The 15,441-nt window shown below is 41.8% G+C and overlaps 1 protein-coding gene across 1 annotated transcript in view; it reads left to right on the top strand.

The window, feature by feature from the left end:
- The window catches only part of MUC2 (mucin 2, oligomeric mucus/gel-forming), a 60,219-nt gene that overhangs the window by 22,184 nt on the left and 22,594 nt on the right, over positions 1–15,441 (top strand). The window contains 14 exon segments of the mRNA XM_085582383.1: positions 794–950; positions 2,038–2,166; positions 4,004–4,151; positions 4,863–4,906; positions 5,474–5,683; positions 6,022–6,051; positions 6,418–6,919; positions 7,344–7,600; positions 8,667–8,931; positions 9,815–10,702; positions 11,035–11,285; positions 12,422–12,649; positions 13,634–13,771; positions 14,923–15,144. Coding sequence (XP_085438509.1) covers positions 794–950; positions 2,038–2,166; positions 4,004–4,151; positions 4,863–4,906; positions 5,474–5,683; positions 6,022–6,051; positions 6,418–6,919; positions 7,344–7,600; positions 8,667–8,931; positions 9,815–10,702; positions 11,035–11,285; positions 12,422–12,649; positions 13,634–13,771; positions 14,923–15,144 — 3,469 coding nt within the window.

Below are 15,441 nucleotides of genomic sequence, written 5' to 3'. Positions count from 1 at the left end.
ACTATTCGATCCACAAAAGGATCTTTTTAGACACCACTGACATCACATAGTTTAGACAGACAGCTGCTGGTAACTGTGCAGCCAAATTGTCACAGCAAACACTGTGACAGCCCCACAGCTTTTAGAGTACAGTGCACAGAGAGCACTCCTCTTTATTTCTCATCTCTTTCCTGATGTATGGTAATATTAACAAGTTAATTACCATTGCAACAGTTTGTTCTTAACTCACAGTGGAAGAGTCACAAGCAATTATTAATTTGTTATATGTTTCCAAGTGGCTTACTTCAGCAGCAAAAATCCAGTCTATGTTTCTCCCCTTGCAGTCTCAAATTAAAAAAAAAAAGAAAAAAAAGCTTTTTTAATGTGTCATTGGGTAAACTCTAAAAACTGATAGGCAAAAAATTACATGCTTAATATTTGCTGCAAATGAAGCCTTTCTGGCATTGTTCACCATTTGGTTGGCAAAGCTTGCTGGAAGATAAGACTTCACTGGCATCAGTTCAACTTGGTTTTGGGAGCACTAAAATGGAAATCTATTAGAAAATGCGAGCACTGCCAAGGACTCATACTTAGTTTTTGCAGTCATAGCAACTTATGAAGCAGCTATTTTATTTTAAGTCTATTATTCCCCAAAACATATTGAGCAGCTTCAAGCCTGTGTTTGTGACTTGGTAACCTTTAGACACAGTATCATCCCTTTCTAGCTCAATTCTCATATATCAAGAGTTCTCAAACATATTAATTTGAAAACTAATTTGGAGATGAACTGGGGCATCATTTCTTCCCCTGACAGGTGGACCCACTTCCATACTATGAGGCTTGCGTTCATGATGCCTGCTCCTGTGACACTGGTGGGGACTGTGAGTGTTTCTGCTCTGCGGTTGCAGCGTATGCCCAAGAGTGCATCAAGGCTGAGGCCTGTGTTTTCTGGAGAACTCCTGATATCTGCCGTGAGTAACAGACAAACAAAACTGTTTCTTTCTAGCTGCTGTCAGAAAGCCAGTCAAATAAATCATTAGTACTGTCATTGCAAGGTCATGCTGGCTGCTAGGTGAAACCTTTACTCAGCATATCAGAGAATTAACAGGCTAGTAAATTTTTATATTTCAGCTCTCTTCTCTTCTCTTCTCTTCTCTTCTCTTCTCTTCTCTTCTCTTCTCTTCTCTTCTCTTCTCTTCTCTTCTCTTCTCTTCTCTTCTCTTCTCTTCTCTTCTCTTCTTCTCTTCTCTTCTCTTCTCTCTTCCCCTCTTCCATTCAATTTTAGCAAAAAGTATATATCACTCCCATGTTTAGCACTGAACCTAATCAGTGCTATGTATATTAAGCAGTGTCCATTAGTGGTGATAGTACTCATACCAGTACATCATAAATTAATGTAAAATAGTATTTAAAGTAATATTACCCAAAAAGCACTCAAATAAAAATTTTGAGATTCTAAGAAGTGGAAATATATAATGTTTTTTTCTTAAAAAATTCATTCAGATTCAGATTTTGGACTAATTGGAGCTTTTAAGTGCAAGAAGTCAGTGAAACAAAAATTATAAGTTTAATTTAGCTCTGATATATAAGTTAATAAAAGCTCCTTCCTCTGTCTCTAGTCATCTAAGCTGAATTTAAGCTGTATTCATAATGGCTCATATGCTTCCTCTTGGACTTTCAGCCTGTGTGATACAGCAAGATGGAACTATTTTGTATAAAACTGAAAAATATTTAGGAGTTTGCTAGTAGCTGTGGAAGAAAAATATTCTCAGAAATATACCTTTAATTTTAAACTAAAATAATTTTTTTTAAATAGTTTTTCTTTATGATTTGAAGCATTTTTACCCAGTGCCCTGAATATTTAAAATTTCAGTCTTTGGCATCAATGTTTTAATGTATCCTAAATTTAAGCAGAGTAGCAGAAAGTCCAGGTCTTGTACCTCAATAGAAATTTGCCCAGTTTAACTTGTAGATTGAAGAGCTTGTACCTTTAAAGGCCTGCTTAGAAGTACATTCTGGCAAGCTTGTTTTTAATCAGCTTCTCTCTTTTCTCATCAGCAATATTCTGTGACTACTACAACCCTCGTAATGAGTGTGACTGGCACTACGAGCCTTGTGGCAGTAATATCACAACGTGCAGGATGATCAATAATGTCACCACCAACTTTACAATACCACTGCTGGAAGGTAACAAATTCCTTGCCACTTTATATTGTATTTTGTATAACTTTGTTCATATATCTTTTAATAATTGTGGACTAGTCAGACAACCTGATGAGATGTTCCTAAATCTGCTATGTTGAGTTTGTCTCCAGTTTCTTTACATTACAAAAATGTTTTCTATAATGTAATTTATTATTTATTAACATTAACGAGTGATAGTTACATTACTGTCAGCCACAAAACTAGTTCTCTGTTTGGATAATATCCTGAAACATGCATTATTATTATGCCATGGTTATTTTGAATCCCACGCAAAAGTATTTCAAAACCAGGGAAATCTTTGATATGGCAAAGAGCAAGTCTGAAGCAAGAAACTGATATTTGGATGTTTTTAACCTTATCATTTTTTATGTACTAGATCATCTTGCCTTTACTAGATTAGTTGGCAACATTGACCTACCTTTACACTGGAAATTATCTTTTATAGCAGACGCACTGATGCTGCTATATACTGGATTTGTACTGGAGATTCTCTTTCCTTTGTAGATGAGATATTAGTAGCTGACAGTCCTTGTGGTTGATAATGGAACAGGAATTTCATATTAAAAGGACAGCAATGATCCAAGAATGTGAAAGTCTTTACAAGCATCTTCTGTTTTATCACATGGTAAAGCTGGAGAAAGAAGCTGTGTTTTTAGCCATAGAGTCTTTTTGGTCTGTACTGAAAGCACTTATCTCCAGTTTAGGGATTGGCAAGAAAAGCCTTGAGTATGACTTTGCTTTCAAGTGCTAGTAAAAAAATTAAAATAAAAAAATAAATCAAACCAAACAAAAAAACCCCAAAACAAAACCAAAAACAAACCACCAAAAAGCCCTACTAAAAAAATCAACTAGAATCCCTTGCCAAAATATTCTTTAAAAACCCAACAAGCCTTTGTATTTTAAAATAAATTCTTATGTTATTAGATAGATAAGATTTGGGAGGTGTCAGAAGGCAGATTATTATATATCCAATTATCTTTCTTAATTATTTTTGTTGTTTAATTTCAATAGAAATATAGAGCAGATCTATTTTTGTTAGGACATCTTAAGTACAGTTTGGCAGTGTAAAGTGACTTTTAAGTACCAGTTAATTACATGGTGCTTCAGTTTAAAGGCTTTTTAGAACTCCAGTACAGTAAAAAGAGAACTACATGTCATTAATAATTGGACTTATAAGAATTTATTTAGAGGAAAGAGATACAATAATAATAACAACAGAATATTATTTTAAGTGTATTTACATAAAAAATGGAATGAAAATTGACAGTCAAATAATCCCTTGCAGTGAAATTTGGATCACTGCCTGAGGTAAGGAAAAACAATGTTTGTAGATAATTACCTGTACACCAGGTAGAGATATTGGTGTATTCAAGACATATAAACAAAGTTTTATGTTGCAAGAAATGTAGTGAAAAACCTGTTTGTTAGTGAACCTGCTTCCATATTCTGCACAAAAATATTATTGATATAGTGATCTGTACAAAAATTGGGGTGTTTCTTTGTCTTAAAATTACTACTTGCCTGTAGAAATGAGTATGAATTAGGGGTTTCTCCAAGGTATTGAACTAACAAAAAGAAACTTCACTGATTTTCTTAAAAAAACTTTTTAATTCTCCTCACACCAGTATTATCAATGAGAACTGTTGAAGTCTTTTGGAAAGGCTAATTGTCCATAGTTTGATTTGAATAGGAAGTTTTAAATTTCTTTCACTATGAATGATTCAGTGAGAATAATTTGCCTTCAGAAGGCAACATATCACTGAGTTGACTTTTTGTACTTTTTCTTCATCCTGTATTCTGTTCTACCTGTCATCAATAGGTTGCTACCCCAGATGCCCTAATGACAAGCCTATTTATAATGAAGAGACAAAGCAATGTGTGACTGAAGATCAGTGTGGATGTTACCTTGAAGATGGAACCCATGTACCTCTTTGGCAAGAAGTACCCTCAGAAAACTGTACAATATGGTATATAAAAATTACTTGCAGTAATTCACAAAATAATTAGGATATGCCGAGTCCTTCATCTACTTTACTGGGCTCAAACAAATAGAGATGCAACTTCAGCTGAAGATCTGGTATATTCTTGAATTTCATAGTTTTCCAAACCCATAATAATCCAGATTTCAGGTTGGTAGTGTTATCATAATAAGTGCATTAGCAAATTAATTAATTATACCTGTCAACTGTCATGAATTATATAATGAAACCTTGATGAACTTCTAAAACAGCCATTCAATCCTCATTACTCTTTGGGAAGAGAGGGGCTACTCTGCCTTGCATTCTCACTTAAAACTGGGACTTCAAAATCACTGTAGTCTAGAATACTCTTGCCCTGAAAGAGATAGTTGAGTCCTAATTGCTCATGCTTAGAGTGTTAGCAATGACAGCATTTACACCTCTAGTTCCACATGGTGACCAGAGAATAATCTGATCTAGCTGTAAATTCACTCTGCAAAACAGTTATTATTGCAGTATTGCAACTCGCAGTTGAACTGAAAGTGGTGACTTAGTTTGAAAGAAAAATGGTAGGCAATACAAGAAAATATACCCAGAAAAATATCCAGTAGTGTAAATGAAGATCAAGTGACAAATATGTATGTTTCTGTGCTCTTGACTCTGCTAGCAGGTGTCATAAAACATCAGCAACATTTTAATTTTTGAATATTTTTCTTTTAGTGTCTGTGTCCCGTCAGGATCCATAGAGTGTAAACCAGTCGCAGGTAAATAACGTTTGGGTTTTTCTGGAAACAAAAAGAAAAGGAAATGCACAGAACTGCTCTGTCTGACATTACAAAGGCTTAGTATTTATTTAGAATATGTCTTTCCAGTGCTAGTGAAAGTTGTGACTAAAGAAAATTTGGCAGTACTTTTGTTGAACCTTGCTGTTAGTACTTCTGGTTAAACCTTTTTCTTGAGCCCTTTCAGTCTTTCTCCCCATGTCCCATATCCAAACTAATGGATTTCACTACGAGTTTGCACTTCCTGAACATGTAGTTATTAATATAAAAGTGTCAGATAGTAAATTGCAATTATTCTTTCTCTTAGAACATTTTCAAAACTACTTTCTAAGTCTGTACCACCAGGCATTTTATTCAGAACTTGATTAAATATGTTTTAACATTGTTTTAAATGTAAAGATAAATTAGCACAATATAGTAGATCTAAGCTCCAGGTACAGGTCTGAAAAACATGCATGACTCATGTAAGTGCTCTCTTGTCCATAAGAATTTTGCCTCTGCCTTTTACGTGGTAGTGGAAAAATTGTACAGTAAAGCTCTTCTTTGCAGGATGTCCTTGTGTCATCAATGGAACAAGTTATGAAGTGGATGCTACTGTGGGAGTAGTACAGGATGGAGACACATGTATAAGATACGTTTGTGCAGAAAATGGCTCTGTAGTTCCTGCTGAAGTCTATCCTTGTCCAGCATCTTCACCTACAACCATTTCAACCTTCTCCCCTTACACTACTCTTACCACCACCACCACCACCACCACAGGTAAGTCATTAATAGAAATGTGATCTAAAAATTCTTTTTTAAGGAAAATATTTTAAATATAGAATATACAATTCTATGGGATTGCAGTTGACACAGATAAAGCAATATTTAGGGATTTTTGTATCACACCACACTAAGAAAGACTTTTAGCATTTTGAGTTGATTTATTTCTCGTGAAAAAAAAAGTAAATATAAATGTATAGGGTGCCTTCATATTTTTGAAACAAAAATTTAGCTTTTCAATAATGGGATAGTAGAAATAATGTTAGTAGTGTCAGCAAAAAAAAAAAAATACTATTATATTTCTTTTGAAATTATCTATTTTTGTTCTATTTCAGCATCCACTACAAGCCGTCCAGTAACTACAAGTAAGTTATAAATACAAAACAAGGTTGTTAAAAATATCAAAGGAATATTTAAAGGAAGAATAAATTAAAGACAATCAATACAGAAAAAAATACATTTTAAACAAAAACGAATAATTTTTTTAGAATTTCAAAAGTGCCATTAGTATAGAGAGAAGAAGGACCTTTAACGCTTCAGTTTGGTAATTGTATTTTGATGCAAAACTTCCAGTTTAAAGACCTGGTTATACAGAACCAATTTTAGAACTCTTTTCTTTGGAAGGATTACAAATTGAAATGCAGTCCTCTAGTCCTTAGTGGAAGAAAACAAAAAATGGATCTTCTCAGGATGTTCTCTGTAAACTCTGAAACCTCTGTCTTTTCTTGCAGCTCCATGCATAATCACAGAACTAATCTGTGACTGGACTGAGTGGTTTGATGTTAGTAAACCTGAAGAAGGTGGTGGTGACTATGAAACATATGATGAAATAAGAAAGCATGGACACAAAATATGTACAGCTCCTGAAGAAATTGAATGCAGGGCTAAGGATAAACCTGATTTGACCTTAGAACAACTTGGTCAGAAAGTAGAGTGTAATGTTAAATATGGGCTAATCTGTAAAAATGATGAGCAAGATATAACTATGTGGCCACTTTGCTATAATTATGAAATCAGAGTAAACTGTTGTGAATGGCAACAAATTCCTTGTGAGCCTACAATTACACCTACTATACCACAAACTTCAACCACCACCCAGACAACAATAACCAGCAGTACTACAACCAGGACTTCAACAGAAATTACCACCACGCCCATACACATCCATTCCACAACATGTGAGTATACGCCATCAGTCCCCACTCCAGTAACTTCAATATCTACATCTATTTAAGAGAAAAATACTCTGTGATCTTACTTTGCCTTTGGAGAAATAAAGGGCTATTGGCTACTGAAGTCAGGTCACAATCCTAGAAAATGTTGGTCTGCAAGGAAGTTTGGAGGGTTTGGACTTTTAAGCTTCTGCTGGAGACAATATTTCCAGATGGACCTGCTGTGTGAGAAAAGAGTAGGCCATGCTTCAAACTCCTGTTATTAGAGGCGTGATCTGGGTGGGCTGCACAGGCTTCCTTCTTCAGGCTGACATGGTCTTGCTGATTTTGTGAGAAGCACTTTCCTGCACCAATCTCTTCACTAGGAAAAGCAGGCCATGACCCTCTCTGTCATGGATTCTGCTTTCTGGGGCCAGAAAAGGAGGGCTCATGCTAGGGACCTTTGCAGTGCTAAGGGTGGGATGAGCTCTCTAGGTCTGTGCCAGCTGCCTCATGCACAGCTTCTGTTTAGTTCCTACTGAGTTCCTACTCATGCATTTGTATCTTTGTTCTCTGTCCCTGCTGTTTCTAGCTCCACCCACACCAAGCACACCAAAATCAACAACCATGACCTTGCCGACGGAGACTCCTACCACCACCAGCACCCCGACAACAACAACCACTGGACCACCAACACCCACCTCAACTACTTCAAGCACATCCTCACCAACACCAACATACACCACCACCACAACAACTCCAGGTACTTCTCTGGACTGTTCTCTGATGTGTTCCTTTGCTATGGGAGAAATGAAGGTGCCTTGGCCCCTCTTTAATGTGTTTCCATGGGATTGTAGATTGGAGGAATTACTGTTCATCCCCTGAAGTGCCCTGTGCACAAAGCTGGTCTTTCAGCCAGCTAGTTAAGAAGAACAAGGATTTAGGGGTCCTAGGGTGGAGGTCTGGGCTTCCCTGACTCAAAAGACTCCCAGGTAAAATTTCATGCTGGTACCCAATTTAGACAGATGCTGAACTGATAGAAATTCTTGATTTTCCTGCTGTTGGACCTTGTTGTTCAGCCATCCAGAATGTAGTCACTGGATCCACACTAGGAGGACAATTGGAGTGGGGATTTAGTCTGTGACTCTCTCATTCTAGGAATATCTGGGTAGACTTTTTTCCCTTCCTCCTTCTCCTTTGGCACGTCAGTACAAGTGCATGACAATGGTTCTAGATCTTGGAAGTAAGGATTACACTGGGAGACTTTTGGAAACAGTAAAAAATGCCACTTCTTGTGAACTATAGCCTTTTGCTAATAACATCTGCTAAAACGCTGGGAAGCCCTCCATTAGTCTGACATTCTGCCAGAACGAAATTTCCTGACAGTCAGGCAGGAATTTACTTCTTTTCACACTTCCATGTCTGACGATGAATTCACCACACAACTCTTACTGCAAGGATTTCTGAGGTGTTCAGGTAGTGAGGCAGAGATAGAAAGCCCCAGCGACATAAAAGAGCGATGCACCTCCTCATTTCTTACCTATTGGTAGGTCTCTCTGATTTGGTGAGAAGCACCTTTCAGCACCATCATCAGTCTCCTAGCTAAGAAAGAAGGTCCATCACCTTTCTGTGCATGGATTTCAAGGATTCTTCTCTCTGGGGCCAGAAAGGAAGGGCTAGTGCTAGGAACCTTTGTTGATATAAGAGTGGGTTGATGCCTCTAGGTCTGGGACAGCTGCCCCATGCACAGCTTCTGCTGATTTACTATTGAGTCCCACTGATGCCTTTGTGCCTTTGTCTGTTTTCTCTGTCCCTGATGTTTCTAACAGGCACACCCAGCACGGCATCTTCTACATCAGAATTGACACCCACTTCTACATCACCAGAGACGCTCAGCACCACCACAACCACCACCACCACCACCATCACCACCACCAACACCAGACCAACGACGACACCAACAACTGTTGCACCAACCACCTCACCTCATCCAAGTATGATTCAAAGCCAAGTAATTCCTGCCCAAAGCCCTGTGCCTCCAACTACAGTACCAACAAATAATTCTCAGGCTCTGTTGTCATTTCTGGCCTTGCTGTGAGAGTAGTGAAGATTTATGAGCACCTCCATTTGTGGGTCTGGAAGGGATCAGGGATGGGTGTAATTTCTGGGCAACCTGTGGCCAGAAATTCTGGCTATTTCATAAGGAACAAGGATTTAGGGGTTCTTGGGGAAGGTCTTTTCTTCCCTGATTCAACAGTTCTCCAAGGAGGTATTTCATAATTGTGCCCAGTTGGAGTGGGATTAAAGTTTGTGGCAGTGGCATTTCAGGCTCTGTTTGGGCACAGCTGTGCAGACATTCTTCTCTTTCTCTCCTGTTTTGCTTCTATGGCCATCTCCTTACCAGCTGTAGGGCTGTAGGATGCTTCCACGGATTTTGCTAGCCGAGTTTGGGGATTGGTTTCAGAGCTCAGATTGCCACTTTTGACCGACACAAACTCTGGACAGCTGGGTTATGCCAGCGTTCATATCGGTGCCTTTCTCCAGTGATCTGTGTGATGCTGGGAAGTGCTGGGAAACACTGGGAAGCTGCTGAGGCTTTGTTGGCAGCATGTGTGCTGTGCCTGCTTTCCCTGTCATTGGGTGCCTTCCCAGTGGTTGTTTTCTCTGTGAAATATGGAGGTGATATGCATGGCCCAGGAAGCTGAGAGAGTGGCAGGAGTGTCTGCTTAGTGCCTCTCTGCCTCCTGAATGGGCCTTATGTGAGAGGTTTATTGCACATGAGAGTCCATACAAAGCCATGTGACCCAGCTGTGGGGGACACACACATAACTCATGAGTGCCTGTGTCCTGATTTTGGCCAGGAGTAGTTTGTAGGGACAAGAAGAGGCATGGCCACACCATTGAGCTTTCTTATGGCCAGTGTTGGCTGAGTGCAGTAGCAGCCTGAGGGGCACTGCTGAGTGCAGGGGATGCCCAGAGCACCACCTGAGTGTGAGCTGGTGCCTTGCTGTCTTGTCTGTGTCCTGTCTGTTTCTAACTGTCTGTCTTGTTGTCACCTCTCAGCATGTGACTGCATCTGGACGGAATGGATCGATGTGACTTACCCAGATGGCTCTGACAGGAACAGTGGTGACTACGAAACCTTTGAGAACATTTGGAAGCAATACCCCTCCTGGGAGTGTGCGAAAGTTGAGAATATTTCCTGCCGAGCAGAGAAATTCCCTAGCACTTCCATTGCAGATTTAGGGCAGAAAGTGGAATGTAACGTTAACGTAGGGCTCATCTGTAACAATAAAGATCAGCAGATTGGAGGTATAATACCGATGCCAGTCTGCCTCAACTACGAGATCAGTGTCTGCTGCACCCCCAACAGACCAGACTGCCTTCCAACTCCAAGCACCACGAGCACCACAACTTCCACAGCTTCACCCACAACGAGCAGTGTATCGTCTCCAATATCAACCACCACTCCAACAACAACAGCAGAGACTCACATCTCTACCACCACCACCACCACCACCACCACCACGATGCCCCCCAGCAGCACCACCACTAGTGGCAGCACCTCACAGACAACAACAACTGCTCCTGTCTCAACAACACCCGTTTCAACTACTTCAAGCACATCCACGCCCACACCAACCTACACCACCACCACACCAACTCCAGGTGCTTCTCTGATCCGTGCTTTCATGTGTTTCCTTGCTGTGGGGAACTGGATGTCTGTGAGCACCTCCATTTGTGCCTCTCTCTGGGATTGGACTAATTGTTGTGTATTCCCTGAAACGGCCTTTGCCCAAAGGTGGCCATTGGGCTGGTTGTTTCAGAAGGAGCAAGCATACAGGGCTCCATGTCCTCCTCTCCTGTGGAGATCTTGATCCTCTTGTTACTGTGCATACATCCTTCCCTGACCACAGATTCCCATATCAGCTCTTACTCCGTGAGTTAGTGAGGTGTTCAGGTAATGAGGCAGAGATAGAAAGTCCCCAGATAGAAACTCCTCCACTCTTCCCTATAGGTAGATCTCTCAGATTTTGTGTGAATCACCTTCCAGCACTATCCCCAGTATCATCAGTAGGCAAGGGGGCCTGTGACCTTGTGTATGCATGGATGTTAGGGATTCTGCTTTCTATGGCCAGAAAGGGAGGGCTGGTTTGGGGGACCTTTGTTGGTCTAAGGGTGGACTGACCTTTCTAGGTCTGTGGGGGCTGCCTCATGCACAGCTCCTGTTGAGTTCACACTGAGTCCCACTGATGCCTTTGTGCCTTTGTTTTCTCTGTCCCTGCTGTTTCCAACAGGCACAACTACACCCACACCAAGCACACCAATATCGATAATCACTACCTCGCCCTCAGAGACTACCACCACTAGCACCAGCCCTCCAAGCACAACAGCAACAACCACAACAACGGTTACTGGATCACCAACAACTATCTCAACTCCTGGAAGTATGTTCCCAGCAGTTGTAATTCCTACCAAATTACTCTGCATCTAACTACCCAACCAACAAATCTGGTCCTGTTGTCATTTCTGACCTTCTACTGGGATTACTGAAGGTCTGCGAGTGCCTCCATTTGTGGCATTGGTTGGGATTAGGGATCAGTGTAACTTCTGGACATCCTATGAATTGTCATGTGCCCAGAGCTGGACTTTTGGTCTGGCTGTTTCAGAAGGAACAATTATTTAGGGGCCTTAGGGAGAAGGTTTTGACTTCCCTGACTCAGCAGTGCTCTAAGGAGATATTTAATCCTGGTGCTTCATCTTAAACAGATTCTCAATTTAAGGAAATTTTGCTTCTACCTCTTTTGGTCTTAATCCTTCAGCTGGCCAGAATGTAGTCACTGGACCCATGGAATGCAATTGGAGTGGGACTTGGTCTTGTGACACATTCCAGGTTTTATTTGGGTACAGCTGTGTGTAGTTTCCCACCTTTCTCCTTTACCTTTTACTGTTAATGGTGTTCAGCTACTATAGCTGTAAGAAGGAAGGATTGTTCTGCCAGGCTTTTGAGAACAGTTTTAGTCTGCATACTACCATTTGCTGTGAACTGTGATCTTTGGCTGATCAGATCCACTAGTACACTGGGAAGCCCTTTATCAGGCTGACACTGGAAAATCATATGACAAACAGGCAGGAAGATATTCCTGTGCATGCTTCCATCCCTTACCACACATTCCCTTCTGAGGTCTTGCTCATGTTTAGTGAGGTGTTCAGGTAATGAGGCAGAGATAGAAAGCTCCAGCAAGTTTGAAAACATTACTCCTCCTCATCTCTTACCTATCGATAGGTCTCTCTGATTTGGTGAGAAGCACCTTCGAGCACCATTCCCAGTCTCCTAGCTAGGAGAGGAAGGCCATCACCCTCTCTGGATGTCTGGATCCCCATCATCCTCATGGTTGTCAAGGATTGTTTTCTCTGGGGTCAGAGAGGGAGGGTTGTTGCTAAGGATCTTTGCTGTACTAAGTATCGGCTGACACTTCTAGATCTGGGGCAGCTGCCTCATGCAACGCTTCTGTTGACTTCCTATTGAATCCTGCTCATGACTTTGTGCCTTTGTTTTTTCTGTCTCTGCTGTTTCCAACAGGCACACCTCCATCCACACCAAGCACAACATCCAGTACATCAGAATCGCCAACCTCTCACTTGCCATCAGAGACTCCCACCACCACTGCCAGCACCACGATGCCCCCCAGCAGCACCACCAGCATCAGCACTCCGAGCACAACAACTGTTACTGAATCATCAACACCCACGTCAACTACTCCAAGCACATCCACGCCCACACCAACATACACCACCACCACAACTTCAGGTACTTCTACATTTTGTGCTCTCACACGTTTCCCTTCTGTTGGAGTAATGAAGATCTGTAAGCACCTCTTTCTGCCTCTGTGTGGGATCAGGGATGGGTATAATTCATAGGTACTCCAGGAAATGGCCTGTTCCAAACCTGGTGTTTTGGCTTGCTGTTTCATAAGGAACAGGTATTCAGGGATTACAGGAAGAAGGTCTTGGCTTCCCCGACTCAACAGGGCACCAAGGAGTTATTTCATGCTGGTGCCCAGCTTAGAAAGATGCTGAACTGATGAGAAGTGTTGCTTTTGCTGGTTTTGGGCCATCCTTCTGCTGGCCAGAATGGAATCACTGGAGCCATGGAATTCAATTAGAGTTCACTTGGTCTAGTGGCAGTGGCATATCAGGTTCTGTCTGGACACTGCTATTCCGAGTTTTCTCCCTTTCGCCTTCTTTTTCCAGTCAGTGTTAAAAGTTGTCAGTTGCAATAGATGTTGGAAGGAAGGATTCCCCTGCCAGACTTTTGGGACCAATTTCTCTCTGCAGACAGCCCCATCCTGTGAACTGTTGATGAGATTTACTAGGGCCTTGATGAGATTCAGTAGTGCCCAGGGAAGTTGTTCATCAGGCCTTCATTGCGCCACAGGGATATCACAGGATGATCAGGCAGGAATATATTCACAGAATCAGTTTGGTTGGGAAAGATCACTGAGATCATCATGTCCAGCCTTTGCCTAAACACCACCATGTCACCTAGACCATGGCACTAAGTCCCACATCCACTTTTGTCTTAAAAGCCACCAGACACTGTGTCTCTGTCATCTCCTTGGGCAGTCCATTGCAGTGTCTAATCATTTGTTCTCTGGAGAAATTCCTCCTAATATCCAACTTAAACCTTCCCCAGCACAACTGCCTCTTGAAGAGCTTCTCTTGAGTTGACACTGAGTCCCACTCATGTCTTTGTGTCTTTGTCTGTTTTCTCTGTCCCTTCTGTTTCTAACAGGCACAACTACACCCACACCAAGCACAACAAAATCAACAACCACTACCCCGCCACCGGAGACTACCACCTCCACCACCAGCCCTCCAAGCACAACAACCACTGTTCCTGAATCAACAACAACCATCTCAACTCCTCAAAGTATGTTTCCAAAAGCAATAATTCTCACCAAAACCCCTCTGCTCCCAGGAACAGAACTGACAAATAATTCTCTAGTTCTGTTGGTATTTCTAGCCTTGCTGTGGGAGTAGCGAAGATCCATGAAACACCTCCATATGTGGCTTTAGATGGGATAAGGAATGGGTGTAACTTCTGTGAATCCCAGGAAAAGTCCTGTGGCCAAGTCTGGCTCTTGGGCTAGCTATTTCATAAGGAACAAGAATTCAGGGGTTCTTGGGGGAATGTCGTGTCTTTCCTGACTCAACAGTGCTTCAAGGAGGTATTTCATGTCAGTGCCCAGCTAAGACAGATGCTGAACCAATGGGTAACATTACTTTTGCAGCTGTTGGACAGTGTCCTTCCTCTGGCCAGAATGTAGTCACTGGAGCCATGGAGTGCAGTTGGAGTGGGACTTGGTCTTGTAGCAGTGGCATTTCAGGCTGTGTTTGGGTTCAGCTGTGTAGGCTTTCCTCCTTTTCTCCTCCTATGCCCTCTGTGTGATAGTGGTTGTCAGCTGTTAAATGTGTAAGAAGGAAGGATTCTCCTGACAGCTTTTTTGGGAACAGTTTCACTCTGCAGACTGGCTCTTGCTGTGTACTGTAATTTTTGGCTGATGGTACCTCTGATGAGATCCACTAGTGCTCAGGGAAGCCCTGCATCAGACTGACATTGGAACACAGGGGAGTCACATGCCAATCAGGCAGGAACATACTCCTGGGCATGGTTTCCTTCCCAGTTTCCACTCTTATCTTCTATTCCATGAGTTAGTGAGGTGTTCCAGTAATGAGGCAGGGATAGAATGCTCCAGCTAGATCCAAAACATTGCTCCTCCTCATCTCTTACCTATTGGTTTGTCTGTCTGATTTTGTGAGAAGCACCTTCCAGCACCATCTTTAATCTCTTCACGCGGAGAGAAGAACCATGACACTTTCTGTGTATGGATATCAAGGATTCTGCTTTCTACAGCCAGAAAGGAAGGGCTGGTTCTGGGGACCATTGCTTTGCGAAGGGTGGGCTGACCTCTCTAGGTTTGTGCCAGCTGCCTCATGTGCAGCTTCTGCTGTGTTCGTATTGAGTCTCATTGATGCCTTTGTGCCTTTGTCTGTTTTCTCTGTTTCTACTGTTCCCAACAGCCCCACCTACAAGCACACCAGGTACACCAACTACTCCCACTCCGACAGCATCTGAAACTCCCAACATCACTTCCAGCACCACAATGCCTCCCAGCAGCATCACCAGCATCAGCACCCCTAGGACAACAACAACAACTGTTACTGGCTCATCAACAACCTTCTCAACTACTTCAAGCACATCCACACCCATATCGAGATATACAACCACCGTACCAACTCCAGGTACTTCTGCCTTGTCTGAACTTGTGTCCTCTTGCTTAGAGAGTAATGAAGGTCTGTTAGCACTTCCATTTGTGCCTCAGTATGGAATTGAGGAAGGATGTAACTGCTGTGCATCCCATGAAATGCCCTTTGCCCAAAACTGGAACTTGGGCTGGCTGTTTCAGAAGTGATGAAAATTCAGGGGTTCTTGTGAGAAGCCCTTGGCTTCCATTACTCAACAGGCATTTAATAAGGTGTTTCATGCTGATACTCCTGCTGGGCTTAGAGAGATGCTAAATTGATGGGAAATCCTGTGTA

The sequence above is a fragment of the Lonchura striata genome, chromosome 5 (assembly GCF_050655825.1).
Source record: "Lonchura striata isolate lonStrDom1 chromosome 5, ASM5065582v1, whole genome shotgun sequence".
NCBI classification, from domain to species: domain Eukaryota; kingdom Metazoa; phylum Chordata; class Aves; order Passeriformes; family Estrildidae; genus Lonchura; species Lonchura striata.
Note: the sequence above shows the minus strand (reverse complement) of the source record. Positions and strands in the feature narration are given on the sequence as shown.